General features: G+C 41.8%; 1 protein-coding gene across 1 annotated transcript; it reads left to right on the top strand.

Moving 5' to 3' along the window:
- The first annotated feature begins 309 nt into the window (after positions 1-309).
- On the top strand, positions 310-3,009 carry LOC131255339 (probable disease resistance protein At1g58602). The gene has a single exon (XM_058256040.1). The coding sequence runs from the start codon at positions 310-312 to the stop codon at positions 3,007-3,009; it is 2,700 nt and encodes an 899-aa protein (XP_058112023.1).
- Positions 3,010-21,349: the final 18,340 nt, after the last annotated feature.

A 21,349-nucleotide genomic window follows, 5' to 3' on the forward strand; every position in this document is an offset into this window, starting at 1 on the left:
ATATGAAACTTTGCGGCCATACGAATGTTTTAATCGGTGATCACTGAATCCCCGTTGTTTCCTCTTGTGCAACCCACTTGAATTTTGGATCCACCTCCATTGTGGTGTGTGTGGTTGTGAGTTAAAAATAAAATAATAATAAAATATTCAATGTTTTAAATTCAACACCACAGAGGTGAAATAATTGAGAGCCTTTGCTTTTGCTTTTTTATGGAGATATCTTCCTTCTTCCCTTCAAAGGAGGAGTTGATGAAAGGCTTGCTTTAAACATAGAGACTTCTGAAGAAGAGAGAGAGAGAGAGCAAGAGAATGGCTGAGATTGCTGTTCAGTTCGTCATACAAAAATTGCTCGATTTTCTAACAAATCAAGCATATTTCCTTGAAGGAGTACATGAGCGGGTCACATCTCTTGAAGAAAAACTTGAAGAAATACGTGACTTACTAAAGCACTTCGATGGGAAGCGCAGAAAAAATGTTGTGGTTAAGCGTTGGGTGGGCCAAGTAAGAGACGTAGCCTCTGATGCTGAGGACATCATCGACTCCTACATCTTTAACATTGCACAACAGCGAGGAGAGACAAGTGCTGGATTCATGAGAATCCTAGGAAGTTTTTCTCGTCGCATCACAGATATCCCAGCCATCTGCCAGGTTGGAAAGAAGATCAGTGACATAGAAAGAAGGCTCAGTGAGATCTTGTCCAACAGACCAGAGCTCGGCATCGACAATATATCAGCATCCAGAGAAGCTTCATCTTCTTCAGATCAAACCTATACATGGAGGGGGGAGAGGGCTTCCATCGCAGAGGAAGCCGATGTGGTTGGTGTTGAAGATGAGACAAAGACACTGGTGGGGCGGCTGATTGAAGGAGATGCGCGGCGTGCTGTCATTTCGATCACTGGTATGGGAGGAATAGGTAAGACCACTCTCGCTAAGAAAGTTTACAATAACGTCGATATAAAGAAGAATTTCGATTTTCATGCCTGGGTGTCTGTGTCTCAAGAACATCGACTGACAGAGATTTTCCTGAGCATTCTAAAATCTCTGGGAAGAAATGAAAGGGAGACGATGGCTGAGGAAGATTTGGGTAAGCAGCTCTATGATCATTTGGAAGGGAAGAAATATCTGGTGGTAATTGATGATATATGGACGAGAGACGCTTGGAACGGTTTGGTCTCTGCATTTCCAGACATGCAAAAGGGCAGCAGGGTGCTGCTCACCACTCGCAATGAAGAGATAGCTAAGTATGCCGATGCACAGAGCACGCCCCATAAAATGCATTTTCTTAATGAAAGTGAGAGCTGGGAATTATTCCATAAAAAAGCACTTCCAGGAAATCTTGCTCCTCCATGCCTTCCAAATCTGGAGGAGCTGGGGGGAAAGATTGTTGCAAAATGTGGTGGTTTACCTCTAGCTATTGCAGTAATAGGAGGCGTCCTATCAAGGAAAGAGAAATCAGTGAATGAGTGGTACAAAGTGCTTACAAGTCTCGAATGGCATCTACATGAAAGCGAAGATGCGATCTCGGGCATATTGGCCCTGAGCTACCATGACTTGCCCTATTACTTGAAGCCCTGCTTTCTTTATTTTGGAGCTTTTCCTGAAGACTCTGAAATTAGAGCGGACGACTTGATCAAGTTGTGGATAGCAGAAGGGTTCGTGCAGCAAAGAGGAGGAGAAGAACTGGAGGATGTTGCAGAAGACTACCTCAATGAGCTCATCAATCGAAGCATGATTCAGGTGGCAAGAAGGAAGAGCAATGGAACGGTTGAAAGATGTCGTATTCATGATCTTCTACGCGACCTCTCAATATCAGAAGGCAAGGAGGAGAGATTTCTGGATGTGCATGGGAACATAGCGCCTACATCACAGACCATGGCACGCAGACTTGCAATTACTTCTGGTGGCATCAGTAAGTCTCTCTCCCTTTACCGCTCCACTTTACACCTTCGCTCTTTGTTGCACTTCGGTGGAATCAGTGAAACGCTGGAGAAACCGCAGTTGAAAATCCTATTAGGAGCTTTCAAATTGCTTAGGGTGATAGATCTCCAAAATGTACTACTCTCTAGTCTCCAAGATGAAATTGGGTATATGATCCACTTGAGGTACTTACGTCTCAAGGTAATTCAAATTCTACCATCCACTATAACCCGCTTGTCCAATTTACAAACACTTGATCTACACTGTCCGGAGTTCAACATGCAGCCGGATGATATTTGGAAGATGGAACAGATACGACACCTACTGCTACCTTGGGGATGTTCAATCAGCAAACGCACGCCACTCCATCACCTAAGCAATCTCCAGACTCTAAAGGTAGCAAAGGCAGACAGCTGGATAGAAGCTGGGTTAGAGAAACTGACCAATTTGAGAGATTTGGAATTGCATGATCTGGAAATGGCATCATCCCATTCCGTTTGTAAATTGGTTCGCCTCAGAACATTATCGCTAATCACAAGATCTGGATGTTCGATTCCAATTTTTGAGTCCTTCTCAAATCATCAGCATCTATATAAGATGACATTGTCCGGACGCTTAGAGAAATTTCTGGATCTGCATGAATTCCCACCTAACCTCACCGAGCTACACTTGATTGGGTCCCAAATACAGCAAGATCCAATGGGAACGCTGGAGAAGCTGCCGAACCTACGGATTCTCAGATTACGCCAACATCACACCAGCGCTATCCGGATGAGTAAAGAAGTGCAAGCTTACATGGGAAAGGAAATGGTTTGCTCCGCCGGAGGGTTTCTGCAGCTCGAAAGTTTGAGTATCCATGCAGCTGAATTAAAGGAGTGGAGAGTGGAGGAAGGAGCGATGCCGAATCTTAAATTTCTAGAAATGTTAGGATGTAAAAGATTAAAAATGATTCCTGATGGATTGCAACATGTAACCACCCTCAAAGAATTGAAGTTGACGATGATTGCCGAAGAACTCACAGAAAGGGTGGGAGAGAACGAGGGAGAGGACTGGTATAAGATCCGACACATACCGTCTCTTATTATCTACTGATGTGGCTGATGGAGATTGGCTCGTCGCTTGCGTGTCAGAGGGCCCCACAGAAGTCGAATTTTTACTCCATTACAGAACCGTTTGTAGAAGATGTTTGTTATTATAGTTTTAATTGAGTGGTTCGTGTTACTTTATTGATTTCTTGCTATAGATCTTGTGAAATGTTAGAGAATAATATATGTAATCTTCTCTTTATTCTTCATGGGTAATTCCAGTTCTACTAGATTGTTGTTCTCTGGCCTGAACAGGCCCCAATTGATGCCACAACCACAATCTCCATTGGTAGAAAAACCATAATCTGAGAGCTTCTCTCATATTGATGCCCTGAGAGTTCTGCTCTTTTCTTTTTCTTTTTTTCGAGTTAAGGGTGTGGATCGCATGCATTGAAGGCAGAGGAAAATTCAGTGCCGTCGCTTCTCATTGGTGCACGTCATAGTCGATGACTCTTGGTAGCTAACAAAATACGGACGCAATTGCATCTCTGTGGGGCCTACAGTGATGTAAGTGTTTTATCCACACCGTTCATCGCTTTTCTTAGATAATTTTAAGGTATGGTACTAAAAATGAAGTAGGTCCACAACTCAAGTGGACCACACCAAAGGAAGCTGCAGTGATAATGACACCCACAGTTGAAACCTTTCTAAGGGCTACCGTGATGTATTTTTACCATCCAACCTATTCATAATGTCATGTAGACGCGGATGAAAGTAAAAAAATAAATATCAGCTTCATCCGAAACTTCTCCCGAAAGTTCTTAACTGTGGATGTTTGATCCCCAAAAATGAAGCCTTAAGTAGACCACACAAAAAATGAAGGGAAAGTATAAATTTCAGCTTAACCGGAGCCCTACGAGACTCCCAAAAAATTTCAACATTAGGCGTCCAATTCCCACCATTTCTGTAGTGTGGTCCACTTGATCCTTGGATTTACCTCGGTTTATATCTCATTACATAAAATGGTATGGAAAAAAGGATGGACGGTGTGGATCTGACATGTACGTCATAACGAAGCCCACATGGAAGTTTCCCATGTCAACGCTTCCGCTTTTCTTTATCTGACCTGGAATTGGAATCTGCTGCACGCCTGCACCACGGGAGTGGATTAGGTGGAACCCTATCCTAACCCAAGACAGTGCGGCATTTACCTGTTACCCACCTTGACATGTGTATTCTGTATCTACCCCATTCATTGGTTTTTCAATATAATTTTAGGGCATTATCGCAAAAATGAAGGAGATCCAAGTATTAGGTGGACCATACCATAAGAAATATTAGGGCATCAACCCTATAGCGATTCGTCCCAACTATGTTTCATCAAGCCTACATCGATGGCGTCCTAATTAGATACGCGATGTATTCAGTTTATTCGATCTCCATACTTAGTGCACATTATGGTTCTTTGCAATCCGGTGCTAAGTTTTACATTTCAATCCTTGGAGGATTGCGTTATGATTTCAATTTAGCCTTATTTTAGAAACATTATAGTATTGCAATGTTCCTCTCTTAATTTAGCCTTATTTCACAACCATTTTAGTATTGCAATGTTCCTCTCTATTATTTCAAGCTGAATCGTGTCCTTCCATCTGTAAATGGTAGAAATGGCATTTATCATGGACCTTGCTCGGTTGCGTTAGAGTCCATTTCAAATGCACTCCGCTGTATGTGTGTACAGAGAGACGATTGGATGATCCAATCTATCTTTGATTTTGTGTCTTATTTTCTACCATGGGATGATTACAATTACTTAACAGAAGTGATTCTTTAGAATAATGAGAATCCATGAAATGGCCTAAAAATAGATGGATCAAATTGTTAATTGGACCTATTTCATTTAGAGTATCTCAACCGTCCATATTAAGAAACGCTGATCAAATAGTTCATATTTGTCAGATCAGTGTGATGTTTGCAAGATAGTACGTGAATTATGCCTAGAGTGCATTTCACTCGAGCCTTGGATCCGTTTCATTTTTGGTAGGCCTACCAAGGCCTGTGGTCCATTTCCGTGGCTAGATTAGGTGGGCCACCTGGGTAACACACCTACATCATGATAGGAGTCCACAGTGGGCCCAACCCGTCGAAGTTGATTGGCAAATAAACATTATGGTGGGCCCACAAATGGTTTCAATGGTGGACGTCAATCCCCCATTGTTTCTTGAAATACGGTCCATCTGAGATTAGGATTTGGCCCATCCACAGGGCTGGCAAAATGGATGGACGAATGGTATCATACACACGTTGTATGGGCCCCACTGATCCATGGGTCCAAACCTAGAATAAACTGGAAAAATGGATGAACCTCGTTTCAACACTTGAGGTCTTGGTATCGATCCCTAGCGGGGGTGGCTAACACGGAGTGTGTACTGACATGGGTGTGTACTAGCACAGGAAAAAAAAAGACAAAAAAAAAAGAACCGCAAGGTTATACACCATATGTAGGATGGGGGACCCTGTTGGACTGTAGGTCACACCTAAGAAGGTTTGAACGGTGATACGTCCAGGGTGGTGGGGGCCCACATTTTGGATCAAGGTGGTGACTAGGTAGGCCCCTTATCGCGACCTGGATCAATTACTCGACCTCTTCAAGGGTTTCAGAACTGTTGAAACCCTCGTATAAGCCTATATCACGAGATATATCTTTCAAAGAACAAGGCTTCTTTTTTTTTTTTTTTTTCTTCTAACAAGTCAATTTGTTGGGAACCTTATGAACTAGATGAAAAATAAACATCAGGGTCAGCCCTAGAAGACAAACATATTGTTGTATCATTGTAACCATTGCTTTTTGCGGTGTGGTCCATTTTAGTTTTTGATGTGCCTCATTTTTTAGCCCATGCCTTAAAATGATCTCAAAAGATGGATGAACTCAATGTACAACGGAGGGCAGTACACCATGCAATCTGTAATATATGTATTTTATCTGGTCCATCCATTTTACCAGCACATTTTAAAAAATGAGCTCAAAAATAAGTTAGATCTAAATCTCAAGTGGGAGTGATGAGAATACCACATGAGATTTGGATGTCTCATTTTTTGGCTCATGACCTAAAAGGAAGTGAACCATTTGATGGATAAAATATATGCACCATGTGGGCCCCCATATAGGGGCGAATTATGCACTCTACGTCTGTTTATAGGCAATCCACGTCCCTTTCCTACACCCAAACAGAAAAAAATAGTACTGTAGACTCTTCCCTTGTATGTTTTTCCTTTTCGACGCCCGAAAACTTATGTTATGAAAGTAGATTTTTAGGGTACTGTGGGTAGAGGTCTGGTTTGGTAAGGTAAGTTTTGTTCGAGTCGAATAAAAAAAGGTGGGTGGTACGTCAGGTCTATAGTAAAAAGTTACCCACCTAAACAGGGACGCGGATTGTGTCCTACCCCCGGTCTCAACTGGGAATGGGCAGGAGCTTTGAGTGGCCACCATGGTATATGGGTCTTATCCACACCGTCCATTCATTTTTTTGTATCGTTGTAGCTTACAGGACCAAAAAAGAGAGAGATCAAAGGCTCAAGTGGACCACACCACAGGAAGCAGTGGTGATAATGGTTCTCACCATTGAAACTTTTCTAAGGCCCACCGTGATGTTTATTTTCCATCCAACCTATTCATAAAGTTACATAGACCTGGATGAAGAGAAAATACAAATATCAGCTCCATCTAAAACTTATGTGGGGAAGTTTTCAACTGTAAGAATTTAATCCCCATTGTGTAGTCCACTTGAACCTTAGATCTGCTTCGTTTTTAAATCTATAGACTAAAATGATATGAAAAAAATGAATAAACGGTGTGGATAAGATCCATACATCAAGGTGGCCACTTAAAGCTGGAGACAGGCGGGGTAGGATGCAATCCTCGTCCCCTACACGCTCCAATAATTCGCACGATTCCAAATAGGGAAATTGACCATATCGCCTCGAAGTTTGGGCAAATTACCTAGAAAGCTATGTCATTTCATATATTACAAGAAGGGTCTTATGACATGCTTTCAAAAATTACTTGGACCAAAATGCCCTTGTCCTTGTTTAAGTAGTTGTACTGTTTTTTAGGGAAGAAGTAGTTACATCGTATTTAATGCCAAGAAAGTGATGTGTATGGAACCCTTTTTCGTGTGGGCAAGGACTAAGCTCGTGGGGCCCACATTAATGTACGTGTATAATCCATACCGCCCATCCTTTTTGCCGTGTCATTTTAGGGCTAGGGCCTAGATATCAGCTTGATCCAGAGCTTGTGTGGGTCACATAATAGAAAATAATGGTGACAACGGAACCCACTGTTGGAACTTTTCAGGCTCACTGTGATGTTTGTTAGAAGTGGACACCGCCCAAGTTAGGACTTTTTTGAGTCCACGCGGAGTAAGTTGACAAGGTGGATGGAATGGTCACCTCATTGTTCGCTTTAAGCTATGGTACCTATGGTTTGGTAGAAAAGGACGTGAACACGTTCAAAAACACAATCCATATAACATGACAACCATGACCCATATAACATAGCAACTACGACTTATGCAAACCACAACCCAATGGGCCCACACTGATGTATGTATATAATCCATTCTGCCCATCCTTTTTGTTATGTCATTTTAGGGCTAGGGCTCAAATATCAGCCCAATCCAGTGTTTTTATGGCCCACAAAATAGAAAATAATGGTGACTGTTGAAAGTTTCCAGGCTTACTGTGATGTTTGTTAGATGTGGACATTGCCCAAGTTAGGACTTTTTGGGCCCACGCCAAGTTGGCCGACAAGGTAGATGGATCGGATCACCACATTGTAGGCCTTAAGCTAAGGTACCAATGGTTTGGTAGAAAAAGAATTGAATATGTTGAAAACCACGATCCATACAACATGACAACCATGACCCATATAACATGGCAACTATGACCCATGCAAACCACGACCCAAATGGGCCGCAGTTGTATGGATCGTAGTTGTCATATTATATGGGTCTTAGTTGTCCTGTTATATGGGTCTCAGTTGTATGGATGCAGTTATCCTGTTATATGGGTCATAGTTATCCTGTTATATGGGTCGCAGTCGTCCTGTTATATGGGTTGTAGTTATCCTGTTATATGGGTCTCAGTTGTAAGGATCGCAGTTGTCTTGTTATATGGGTCCTAATTATCCTGTTATATGGGTTGCGGTCGCAGTTGTCTTGTTATATGAGTCTTAGTTGTCCTATTATATGGGCTTTAGTTGTATGGATCACAGTTGTCCTATAATATGGGTCGTAGTTATCTTGTTATATGGGTTGCGGTCGCAGTTGTCCTGTTATTTGGGTCTTAGTTGTCCTGTTATATGGGTCGCGGTCGCAGTTGTCCTATTATTTAGGTCTTAGTTGTCCTGTTATATGGGTCTCAGTTGTATGGATTGCAGTTGTCCTATTATATGGGTCGCAGTTATCCTGTTATATGGGTCGCGGTCACAGTTGTGCTGTTATATGGGTCTTAGTTGTCCTGTTATATGGGTCTCGGTTGTATGGATTGCAGTTGTACTATTATATGGGGTCGCAGTTATCCTGTTATATGGGTTGTGGTCGCAGTTGTCCTGTTATTTGGGTCTTAGTTGTCCTGTTATACGGGTCTCAATTGTATGGATCGCAGTTGTCCCGTTATATGGATCGCAGTTATCCTGTTATATGAGTCGCAGTCGCAGTTGTCCTGTTATTTGGGTCTTAGTTGTCCTGTTATATGGGTCGCAGTTATCTTATTATATGGGTCGTGGTTGTCCTGTTATATATGGCCCAAAATGGGGTGATTTGATCTATCCACCTTGTCGGCCAGCTTGCCATGGGCCCAGAAAGTCCTGACTTGGCCCCACATTGATGTATGTGTATAATCTATGCCGCTCATCCTTCTTGCCATGTCATTTTAGGGCTAGGGGTCAAATATCAGCTTTATCCAGTGCTCGTGTAGCCCACGTAATAGAAAATAATAGTAACTGTTGAAACATCAATGGATCAAATGTGGGCCCAAATCAGGGCTTTTTGAAAATAATGGTGACTGTTGAAACATCAATAATGGTGACTTGGGCATTGTCCACTTCTAACAAACATCAATGTGGGCCCAAGTTAGGACTTTTTGGGCCCACAACAAGCTGGCCAACAAGGTAGATGGATCAGATCACTCCATTGTGGGCCATATATAACATGATAACCACGACCCATATAACAGGACAACTGCGACCCAAATAATAGGACAATTGCGACCGCGACCCATATAACAGGACAACTGTGATCCATACAACTGAGACCCATATAATAGGACAACTAAGACCCATATAACAGGACAACTACGACCGCGACCTATATAACCGGATAATTGCGACCCATATAATAGGACAACTATGATCCATACAACTGAGACCCATATAACAGGACAACTAAGACCCATATAACAGGACAACTGCGACCACGACCATATAACAGGATAATTGCGACCCATATAACAGGATAACTGTGATCCATACAACTGAGATCCATATAACAGAACAACTAAGACCCAAACAACAGGACAACTGCGACCGTGACCCATATAACAGGATAACTACGACTCATATAACAAGATAACTACGACTCATATAACAGGATAACTACGATCCATACAACTGAGACCCATATAACAGGACAACTAAGACCCATATAGCAGGATAACTGCGACCATGACCTATATAACAGGATAACTATGACCCATATAACAAGACAATTATGTTCCATACAACTGAGACCCATATAACAAGACAACTAAGACCCATATAACATGACAATTAAGATCCATACAACTGCTCAGCCAGCTCGGCATAGGCCCAAAAAGTCCTAACTTGGGCAATGTCCACATTTAATAAACATCACAATGAGCCTAGAAACTTTCAACAGTCACCATTATTTTCTATTTTGTGGGCTATAAAAGCACTGGATCGGGCTGATATTTGGGCCCTAGCCCTAAAATGACATGACAAAAAGGATGGGCGGAATGGATTATACACAGACATCAGTGTGGGCCCATTTGGGTCGTGGTTTGCACAGGTTGTAGTTGCTATGTTATATGGGTTGTGGTTGTCATGTTGTATGGATCGTGGTTTTGAACGTATTCACCTCATTTTCTACCAAACCATTGGTACTATAGCTTAAGGCCCACAATGGGGTGATACATTCTGCCCACCTTGTTGGCCTACTCCGCATGGGCCCGAAAAAGTCCTGACTTGGGCAGTATCCACTTCTATCAAACATCATAGTGAGCTTGAAAAGTTTCAACAATGGGTTCCATTGTCACCATTATTTTCTATTATGTGACCCACACAAGCTCTGGATTAAGCATATCTAGGCCCTAGCCCTAAAATGACATTGCAAAAAGGATGGGCGGCATGGATTATACACACATCAATGTGGGCCCCATGAGCTTGGTCCTTGCCGGCACGCAAAAAAGGGTTACGTACACATCACTTTCTTGGCAATAAATACGACATAATTTTTTTTTTTCCTAAAAAATGTACAATTAGTGAAACAAGGACAATGACATTTTGGTCCAAGTAATTTTCAGAAGAATGTCAGGAGGCTCATCTTGTAGTACATGGAATGACGTAACTTTCTAAGTAACTTGCCCAAACTCGCCGGGGAGTATGGTCAATTTTCCTTCCAAATATCATCATTTCATGTAACCCATTGCATATCCATTTGGCATTATTTGGTCCGCAATTAATAAAGTTGCTCTGACAATTATTAGAATGGTTTGAAGTGTAAGATTTATACTGCTTACTCACACTGCACTGTAAACATGTTGGAAGAAATACATGAATCTAAACCATTGAATAAATTACTCATGTTTAGTTGATTCGTTATTTCGAAGATGAGTTTGATTGAAGACTTTGGTGGGGCCCTTGACATTTTTAAGATCGTGTAGACATTATTTTAGAAAGCATTATTTTACATTGTACGGTGTGTCTAGTTTAAGTTAAGGGTGAGTTTTGAGCATCCAATGATAAACGAAAAGTCCCATTTCATGGACACACGGTTTTGATATACCGGATACATTGCTTTAACCCCCCACAAGTCTGAGGAGGCATGGGGGTGGTGAAAGAGCCGATTGCTGGGGACTTACACGCGGAGGACGTGGATTAACTACTAAACTCGACAGTAGGGGCGCGGACTGGAAACGGATTGGCTACCTCCCCCCCCCCCCCCGGCACTAGCTCCGTGGCTGGTAGTAGGTGCTCTCTGGGCCCCATCATGATCTATGTTTTTCATCCATTCCGTTCATCCATTTCTACAGATCATTTCATGGCTTGATCCCAAAAATGAGAGGGATATAAATTTCAGGTGGACCACACCACATGAAAAAAAAGTGATTGGATATCCACCATTAAAATCCTCCTAAGGCCCAATATACTGTTTATTTGACATCCAATCTGTTGATTAGGTCATACAGGCTCAGATGAAGAGAAAAAACAAAGATCAGCTTGATCCAAAACTTTTATGGTCCCCAAAATATTTTTAATGGTCGACCCTCATTCAACACCGTTTCCTGTAACGTGATCCACTTGAGATTTGGATATACCTCATTTTCGGACTCATACTGTAAAATGATCTGTAAAAATAGATGGATGGCATGGATGAAAAACATACACCATGGTGGGGCCCACATAGCACCGACCACCAGCCATTGGCTGGTGTCAAGGGAGTAGTCAATCCGTTTCCGCGCGGATCAGATATTTACAAGGTCAGTATCCAATTCCCTACTGAAGTGACGTCACCAAACTCTATGGTCCCATCATGATGGGGTATTGTATCCTTACCGTCAATCCATTTGGAGAGATCGTTTTATAGTATGAGAAAAAGAACGAGATGGATCCAAAGTTCAAGCAGACCCACCATAGAAAACAGCAGGACAGTGACATCCACTGTTCAAAACTTCTTAGGGGCTACGGTAGTTTCCGATCAAGCTGATATTTTTGTTTTCACTTCATCTATCTCTATGTTAACTTAGGTTGGATCTAAAAAATATATCATGGTGGGCTGTAAAAATGTTTCAACGGTGGGCGTGAATCATCCCACGGTTTCTGTGGTGGGTCTACTTGAACTTATCTATCCCATTCTTTTTTCTCATGCTCTCTGCGAATGGTTCGACGGTGGTATAGATACAACACATGCATTATGGTGGAGTACACCGACCTTAGAGACGTCACTTTAGTAGTGATCTGGCTATCAGTATCTAATCCGCGTTGCGACAGTAGCGTGTCTTTCTACTAAAGTGACGTCACCACCTGATGTGAGCCCAACCATGAAGTATGTATTGTATCTACACTGTCCATACTTTTAGAAAGATTATTTTGTAGGCCCACCATAAAAAATATTGGGGATTGAGCTTCTACCATTAAAAACTTCCGTGGACCTCAGAAGTTTTCAATCAAGTTGATATTTGCGTAGGCCCCATCCAAAGAGCTTTGTTCCTCTATTCTGTTCCTTTGCGCTGTCAGTTTGTTGGTGGTGAGGCCCGTTCTTTGTGGTGCCCCCCACCCTTTTGTTCCGGTTTTTTTAATCAATGAACTCAGGTGGTTCCTTTAAAAAATAAAATAAAAAAATCAAGTTGATATTTGTGTTTTCCCTTATTCCAAGGTCTGTTGTAACTTATAAACGGCTTGGATCTCACGTAAACATCATGGTAAGTAGAGCTGTACATGAGTCGAGTCGAGCCGAGTCGAGTATTGCCCAGCTCGTGCTCAGCTCGCACTGCCCAGTCCTAGCTCATACTCGGCTCGGCTCGGGCATTGAGCATGGATGCCCTGCTCGTGCTCTACTCGTCCAAGTATGAGCCGAGTTCGAACAGATATCGAGCCGAGTCGAGTTCGAGTCCGAGTTTGAATTTGAGCCGAATTCAAGCAGAGTTTTCAAGATATATTAACAATTTCTGATATCAATTTATATTAACAATTTCTGACATATATTAGCAATATATGATATCAATTTCTGACATATATTAACTTATTAACAATTTCTATATTAGCTACATATTAACAATTTTTATATTAACATATATTAACAATTTTTAGCTATATTAACAATTTCTGATATCAACTTATATTAACAATTTCTAGATATATTAACAATTTCTAATATCAACCTATATTAACAATATCTGACATATATCAGCAATATATGATATCAATTTCTGACATATATTAACAATTTATTCAAAAAAATAATTAATAAATCAATACCGCACGATAAACAGAAAAAAATAATAAATCAATTTTTGACATAATTAACAATTTATACAAAAAATAAAATAAATCACATTACCGGGCGAGTTGTGGCAGGAACGACCGGCACCGTGCATGCAGGGCAGGGATGAGTGGCAGGGACAACCGACAACAGGGATGAGTTGCAGCACCGAACGAGCAGCAGGAACGAATTGCGGCACCGGGTAGGCCGCAGGGATGAGCGGCAGGGACTAGCACCGGAGAGAGAGAGAGAGAGAGACGGGCCGGGAGACACCGGACAGGGGAGAGAGAGAGAGAGAGAGAGAGAGAGAGAGAGGGAATGGGTTTTTTAAATGGACGCTGGGAGTGGGAGGGAAGGAAGGGGCGTAGGGTTTTTTCTAATGGGAAAAGCGACTGGAGTTAGGGGACTTAGGGTATTTTTCGTTTTGGGTATATATACCCTCGAGTACAAGTCAAGCACCGAGTTGAGTATCGAGTTGAGTACCGAGTCGAGTACGAGTCGAGTATCGAGTCGAGTATTGCCCAGCTTGTACTCTACTCGAAATCAGTTCAAGTATCAAAAATCAGCTCGTGCTCGGCTCAAACTCATGCTGAGCTGAGTCAAGTCGAGTAATTACGAGTCGAGTCGAGCGAGTAACTGAGCTTACTCTGCTCGTGTACAGATCTAATGGTAAGCCCTAGGAAGGTTTCAATGGTGGGTCACTGTCCCCACTGTTTTTTGTGGTGCAGTCCACTTTAACTTTGTATCTACCTCGTTATTTGGACCATGACCGACAATGATCTCTCCAAATGGATGGATGGTGTGGATACAACACATACATCATAGTGTGCCCACAGAACATGATGATGTCAATTCAGTAGCCTACTCGCTACTCTCTTGTTCAATAGCTAATCCGCGTACTGATGCTGAGGGCACAGAAAGTTCCTGTAGGTGGAAGGTGTGTAGTGCCCATAGAGATGACGATCACAAATCATATTTGTGACCTGCAGTTTTGTATCAATAACTATCTAATTTTTATATTCCTCTCCGATTGTAATCTCGTAAAAATGATGGACAGAGTAGATTTGTTATGGTTATCTTTTCATGTGTACCCACTGGGGCTAAAGATGGACGGTCCTATTGAGGGTTCTGTGAGGCCCATTGCAATGTATATGTTTTATCCAAGCTGTCCACTCATTTTGACAGATCAGTTTAAGCCATGAGCTCAAAAAGGATGTAAATTAAAGGCTAAGTGAACCACACCACAGAAACCAACGAGGATTGAAAACCTACCATTGAAAACTTTTAATGGGCTAAGGAATGTTTGAATCAACCTAATATTTGTGTTTTCACTTCATCCATGTTGCATGGCAAATAAACATCACTGTCAGGTCCAAGAACCTTTCAACTATAGGAGTTCAATCCCAATACTTTCTGTAGCATGGTTTACTTGATCTTTAATTAATCTACATTACAAGAAAGTAGGCCTTTGGCCTCAATTTTTTAGCCTCGGTTCAAAAAAATGAGGCTAAATGCGGTTTTTAGCCTTGGTTGTAAAGGAACTGAGGTTAAAAATTCATTTTTTGCCTCGGTCGATGAGAAACTGGGGCCAAAAGTCTGCCCTTTTGCTTCGGTTGGTGAGCAACTGAGGCTAAAAGTTTACCCTTTTGCCTCGGTTGTTGAAAATTAAGGCCAAAAGTCTACATTTTTGCCTCGGTTGGTGAGAAACTAAGGCCAAAAGTCTATCCTTTTGCCTTTGTTGTTGAGAACTGAGGCAAAAAGTTTACATCCAATGGTTTCAATTCACCTAGTTATATGGCCCACCTGACGATTGAATTACTCCAATTCCCATAAAATTATCTTCATAAATCAACACCACACAATATTCCAAAAAAAAAAAAAATCAATTTCTAACATATATTAACAATTTATAAAAATAAAAAATAAAAAATCAACAACAGAAATTACCGGGCAAGCTGGGCAGGGACGACCGACAGCGTGCATGCAGGGCAGCGAATAGGGATGAGGATGAAGGTTGACGGACAAGTGGCAGGGACGAGCTGCAGCACCGAACAGGACGAGCTGCGGCACTAGACAGGCCGCAGGGATGAGCTGCAGGGTCTAGCAGCGCCGGACAGGGGAGTGAGAGAGAGAGAGAGGGAAGAAGAGGGACAGCCAGACGGGCGCTGGGAGAGAGAGAGAGTGAGAGAGGATTTTTTCGAACGGGCGCGCTGGGAGGGAAGAAGAAAAGGGTGAAAACGACTAAAAGTAGGGTTCTGTTTTTGGGACGGGTTATATATACGAGTACATGAGTCGAGTACCGACTCGAGCACTGAGTCGAGCACCCAGTCGAGTACCGAGTCGAGTACTTCTCAACTTGTACTCTACTCGTAATCTAAACGAGTCTTAGAAACCCGCTCGTACTCGGCTTTAACTCACACGAGTTGAGTATTGAGTCAGATATTCCGAGTCGAGTCGAGCGAGTACCTGAGTTTAGTCTGCTCGTGTACAGCTCTAGTTGTCTGGACACATGAAGGATGATTGTAGAAATCCTAAAGCGAAGAAAGAAAATTCAGCAGATTCTTTCAAGGAAGCCAGTGTTGTCACATCTGATGAAGAGAAGTGGTGGTGAAGTCCTGTCCATGTCCATGATCGGACATGTTCACGACAATCATGCAGATGAGTGGATCCTAGACACAGGAGCATCATATCACATGACTCCTCATCAGAGTTGGTTCGCCAGTTACAAGGAATGCGATGGTGGACAGGTTTTATGGGCAATGACAATGCCTGTAATGTTGTGGCCATTGGCACGGTGAGCATTAGGATGTTTGATGGGATGGAGCATACCTTGACTGACATCAGGCACGTTCTTGATATGAAGAAAAGTCTAATTTCTCTCGGTGCACTCGAGGCTATAAGGTGTAAGTTCATTGGTACTGATGGTGTCCTTAAAGTTTCAAAATGGGCACTCGTGGTTATGAGAGCGCAGAGGCACGGAAACCTTTACAGGTTGATTGTGAGCACTTCGGCAAGTGGAGCGACAACAGCTATTGAAGACTCCACGTCTCTACGTATGTGGTATGCTCGTATGAGCCACATGAGCGAGTGAGGCATGAAGGTACTTTCTGATCGATGTTTGATTCCAGTTTTTAAAAATTCTGATTTAGATATATGCGAGCATTGTATATATGGTAAATAATTTAGACTGTCTTTTAAATCTAGAAAACCTGTTTGTAAGGGAGTGCTTGATTATGTGTACTCTGACATATGAGAGACATCGTCAGAAGTTTCCAATAATGGGTCATGTTTTGTTTCATTTATTGACAACTACTCCAGGAAAGTTTGGGTTTACTTCATGAAACGTAAATCTGAAGTTTTTACCATATTCAAGCAATGAAAGGCAATGATGGAAAAATAGTCAGGGTAAAAAATAAAGGTTTTAAGACCTGACAATGGTAGAGAATTTACTTCCACTAAGTTTAATGATTATTGCAAGGGTGAAGGGATCATCAGGCACAACACAGTGTGACACACCCCTGAGTAAAACAGTGTGGCTGAGTGAATGAATCGGGCTCTCCTGGAGAGGGCTAGATGCATGTTAAGTAATGTTGCGTTGGGCAGTCCTATGGACTGAGGCCGTTAACACGGCTTGTAATTTGGTGAACCGGTCTCCTTCAATGGCAATTGAATGTAAAATCACAGAGGAAGTATGGAGTGGTCAGAAAATCGACTACTCAGATCTACGCATATTTGGTTGTGAGGCTTACTCTCATGTACCGTCAGTTGAGAGAGATAAGCTAGACCACAGAGTGAAAAAGTATATCTTTGTTGGCTATGATATTGATGTAAAAGGTTACAGGTTATTCGATAAGGTCATACGCAAGGTCATCACTAGCCGTGGTGTCAGATTCGATGAAAGCTCCCTTTTTGGCAAGAATGATCAAAAGGAGCAGGATGAACCAGAAAGGGTGATCATAGACGTCTAGATTGACACAGATGAAACTCATACAGAGACAGATGCGAAGACAGAGGTACATGATCAGGTGGAGTAGCCACCTATGAGAAGGAATCCACCACGTGATCGCAAGTTACCGGTAAGATATAAGGACGACTCTGATATTGCATGTCCTCATTACATATGAGGGGGACCTGTCTACTATTCAGGAGGCTCTTGATGAGCCTGATGTAGAAAAGTGGAAGGCAGCTATGGATGATGAGATGAACTCGTTGCACAAAAATCACATATGGGAGCAGGTGGAGCTTCCTGTGGGCCGAAAAGCAATTATGCAAGTGGTTATTCAAAAGAAAACAGGATAGATACAAAGCAAGGTTGGTTGCGAAGGGTTATGCTTAGAGAGAAGGAATCGACTTCACAGAAATATTCGCACCGGTGGTTACGCAGGTATCTATCAGATTCATGTTGGCGCTGGTTGCCCAATGTGATCTCGAGCTGGAACAGATGGATGTGAAGACTGCATTCCTGCATAGGAAATTGGAAGAGCAGATCTACATGAAGCAACCAAAGGGCTACGAAGTTAAAGGGTTAGAGAAAAATGTTTGCAGGTTAATGAGGTCGTTGTACGACCTAAAACAGTCGCCTAGGCAGTGGTATAAAAAATTTGATTCTTCCATGGTGAGTCAGAAATTTACTCAGAGTGAATACGATCACTGTAGCTATTACAAGACACTGACTAACGGAAAATTCATCATCCTAGTACTGTATGTTGATGATATGTTGATCGTTTGTCATGATATGTCTGAAATCAACGTACTGAAAACTCAGTTATCAGGGACATTCGAGATGAAAGATCTGGGGGCTACAAAGAGGGTTCTCTGCATAGATATTCATAGAGATAGGAAGAGGAGCAAGTTTTATTTATCACAAGTAGAATACCTTGAAAAGGTATTGATCAAGTATGGGATGGATCAGGCAAAACCGGTGAGCGTTCCCCACGCGGCTCACTTCAAGCTTTCCTCAGAACAATGTCCTAAATCCAATGAGGAAAAGCATATTATGTCTCATGTGTCCTATTCGAATGCAGTTGGCAGTTTAGTATATATATGTCATGGTCTGTACGAGACTGGATATTTCACAGGCAATCGGTGTTGTGAGCAGATACATGTCAAACCCCGGTAAGCAACATTGGGAAGTGGTGAAATGGCTACTTCGATATATTCGAGGTACGAAAGACTACGTCTTAACTTTTGAAAAGACAGGGACAAAGTTGGTAGGATATGTGGATTCCGACTACACAGGCAGTATAGATTCCAAGAAGTCTATTTCAAGATACTTGTTTGTACAATTGGGTGGAGCAATTAGTTGGATGTCGAAGCTTCAGTCCGTGGTGGCTCTTTCCACGACCGAAGCAGAATATATGACAGTGACAGAAGCGTTTAAATAAGGTGTTTGGCTCAGAGGTATGATAAATTAGTTGGGACTTCAGCAGGAGGCCGTTTCGGTTAACTGTGATAGCGAGAGCGCTATCAATTTGGCTAAAAATTCTGTTTATCACTCACGTACTAAACACATTGATGTTTGTCATCACTTTATTCGACAGGTGTTTGAGGAAGGAGGCGTCACACTGGAAAAGATTCACACCAGCATGAATCCAAAAGACATGCTCACCAAGGTTGTTCATACAGAGAAGTTCAAGTTCTGTGCAACTTCTCTAGGCTTGGCGATGGCGTAATAGAAGGACGGAGTGTGCACGAGAAGCGTTGATTGAAACTGTGATACAATACAGAAATAAGAAAAGAGGTCAAGAAGCTACACGGCTGAAGATTGAAGACATGGTGGAGATTGTTGTCAGATGTCTTAAATCTGACGTTTTTGATATGCTCGACCGGTCGAGGGACTGGCTCAACTGGTCGAGGGAGCTGCACGACCAGTCGTGGCCCGCTCGACTCAAAGTCCAGCGAGCTCAGTTTTTTGGTGTCTGGGATGCTCGACCGGTCGAGGGGATTGCACGACCGATCGAGCGGGTTGCTCGACCAGTCGTGGCCATCCTTCGACCAGTCGAGGTTACACAGATTCGAGTCCGGATCTTATGCGGACTGTCGAAATCTGAGGCAGTTTGGCAGGGGTGCGGAAGGGAAGTTTCCTAAACTGTAAATAGGGGTCCCTAGGGTTATTTTAAGGTATTCTAAAGCTTTCTAAAAGTTTTTCAAGGGTTCCTGAAGGGTTCTAGGGTTATCAAAGGGTGTAACAAGGGTGAGATTCGAGATTGTTTGAATCGGGTAAGTCCTCTCTCTTGTAATTTCTTTTCATAGCGAATTTTTGTCGCTTTGTGCCGTGGTTTTTTTCCTGCAAGGGTTTTTCATGTTAAATCTGTGTTCTTCTATGATTGTTTGTTACTATTGAATTGTTATCCTAGATCTAGATCTGTGTGATTCTGCAGATCAAATCCCCAACAACGAGTTCTCAATGCTAGATTCCAGCTTTTGCATCCTTTTCGAATCATCAGCATCTATATACGATGAATTTGATGGGATGCTTAGAGAAACTACTGGAGTTGCATGAATTCCCACCTAACCTCACTAAGCTATGCTTGCATGGTTCCAAATTAGAGCAAGACCCAATGCGGACACTGGAGAAGCTACCCAACCTTCAGATTCTCATATTACACCCGAAAGCTTGCATGGGAAAGGAAATGGTTTGCTTTGTTGTCGAAGTTTTGAATATTGAATTGGGTGAAATAGAAGTGTGGGGAGGAAGGAGGGATGCGGAATCTTAGATGTTTAGAGATTGAAAACTGTAGAAATTTGAAGATGATTCCTGATGTATTGCGACATCTCACCACCCTTAAAAAATCGAAGTTGATATGGTTGTCAAATCTCTATGAAAGGGTGAGAGAGGAGGGAGAGGACTGGTTTAAGATCCAACACATACCCTCTCTTATCATCAGATAAGATAACAGTGGATAGCTTCTATTTTCTTTCTACTTTCTTTTATTTTATTTTTTCATTATTTTTATTTTAATTTTCTTATTATTATGAATTTTTAGGTAAGAATTCTATAAGGTAGGCCTTATTGATCAATATTGTGTATTGCCCTAAGAGTTGGATAATGTGACCTAAAATACCCATCAAGTGCCCCACTCAGTTGTGTCATATCTAAAATCGTGTAAGCATTACGCCAAAACTGTGAAAAAAGGACGGTCCAAAACCGTCTCAAATGACCAAAAAGGACGGTCATGGACTGTCGTAAGGGCCGTCAAATTTTGACGTGTCGTATTACTTAAAGGGCGGTCGAAAACCGTCATTTTTATTGACAAAAAAAAAGACGGTCATGGACCGTCCTAAAAAAGGATGGTCGTGAACCGTCCTTAAAAAGGACGGTCTCGGACCGTCTCTTATAAGCCTTTAAAGGACGGTCATCAACCATCCTTTAAAAGGACGGTCATGGACCGTCCTTAAAAAAGACTGTCATAGACCGTCTCTGATAAGCCTTCAAAGGACGGCTATAGACCGTCCTTTAAAAGGACGGTCATGGGCCGTCCTTAAAAAGGACTGTCATGGACCGTCTCTTATGGGCCTTCAAAGGACGGCCATGGACCGTCCTTAAAAAGGACTGTCATGGACCGTCCTTTATAAGAGGCTCAATGTACACCTGTTACAATATATTTCATCGTATTCTTCCTGATATACACCTGTTATATAATATATTTCATCATATTCACATTTACATCCATCTAAACAACCCAAACTACGTAAATCCAACATAAACTACATTCATCCAAACATAAAAACTACATCCATCCAAACACAAGCAATCTTATCCACATTACATTCATCCACACATAAGTACATATAGGTTTAACATTATAAATAAAAAAAGAAAAAAAATCAGCAATAATTTTCTTTTTGTCTTTCACCTGAAAAAAAAATATTAAACCAACAAAACATTATAATTCAGAATCATGAAAAATTGCATAAATTTCTTCCAAAAAAGTGGGCACTTTTTAAAAATAAAACTGATCATTAAAATAGGTTTACGTTTAGGTTTTAGGTTTTAGGTTTAGGTTTAGGTTTAGGATTAGGTTTTAGGTTTTAGGTTATAAGTTTAGGTTATAGGTTATAGGTTTTAGTTTAGGTTTAGGTTAAGGTTTAGGCTTAGGTTAGGTTTAAGTGAAGGTTTAGGTTTTAGTTATA

Source organism: Magnolia sinica, chromosome 9 (assembly GCF_029962835.1).
Source record: "Magnolia sinica isolate HGM2019 chromosome 9, MsV1, whole genome shotgun sequence".
NCBI classification, from domain to species: Eukaryota; Viridiplantae; Streptophyta; class Magnoliopsida; order Magnoliales; family Magnoliaceae; genus Magnolia; species Magnolia sinica.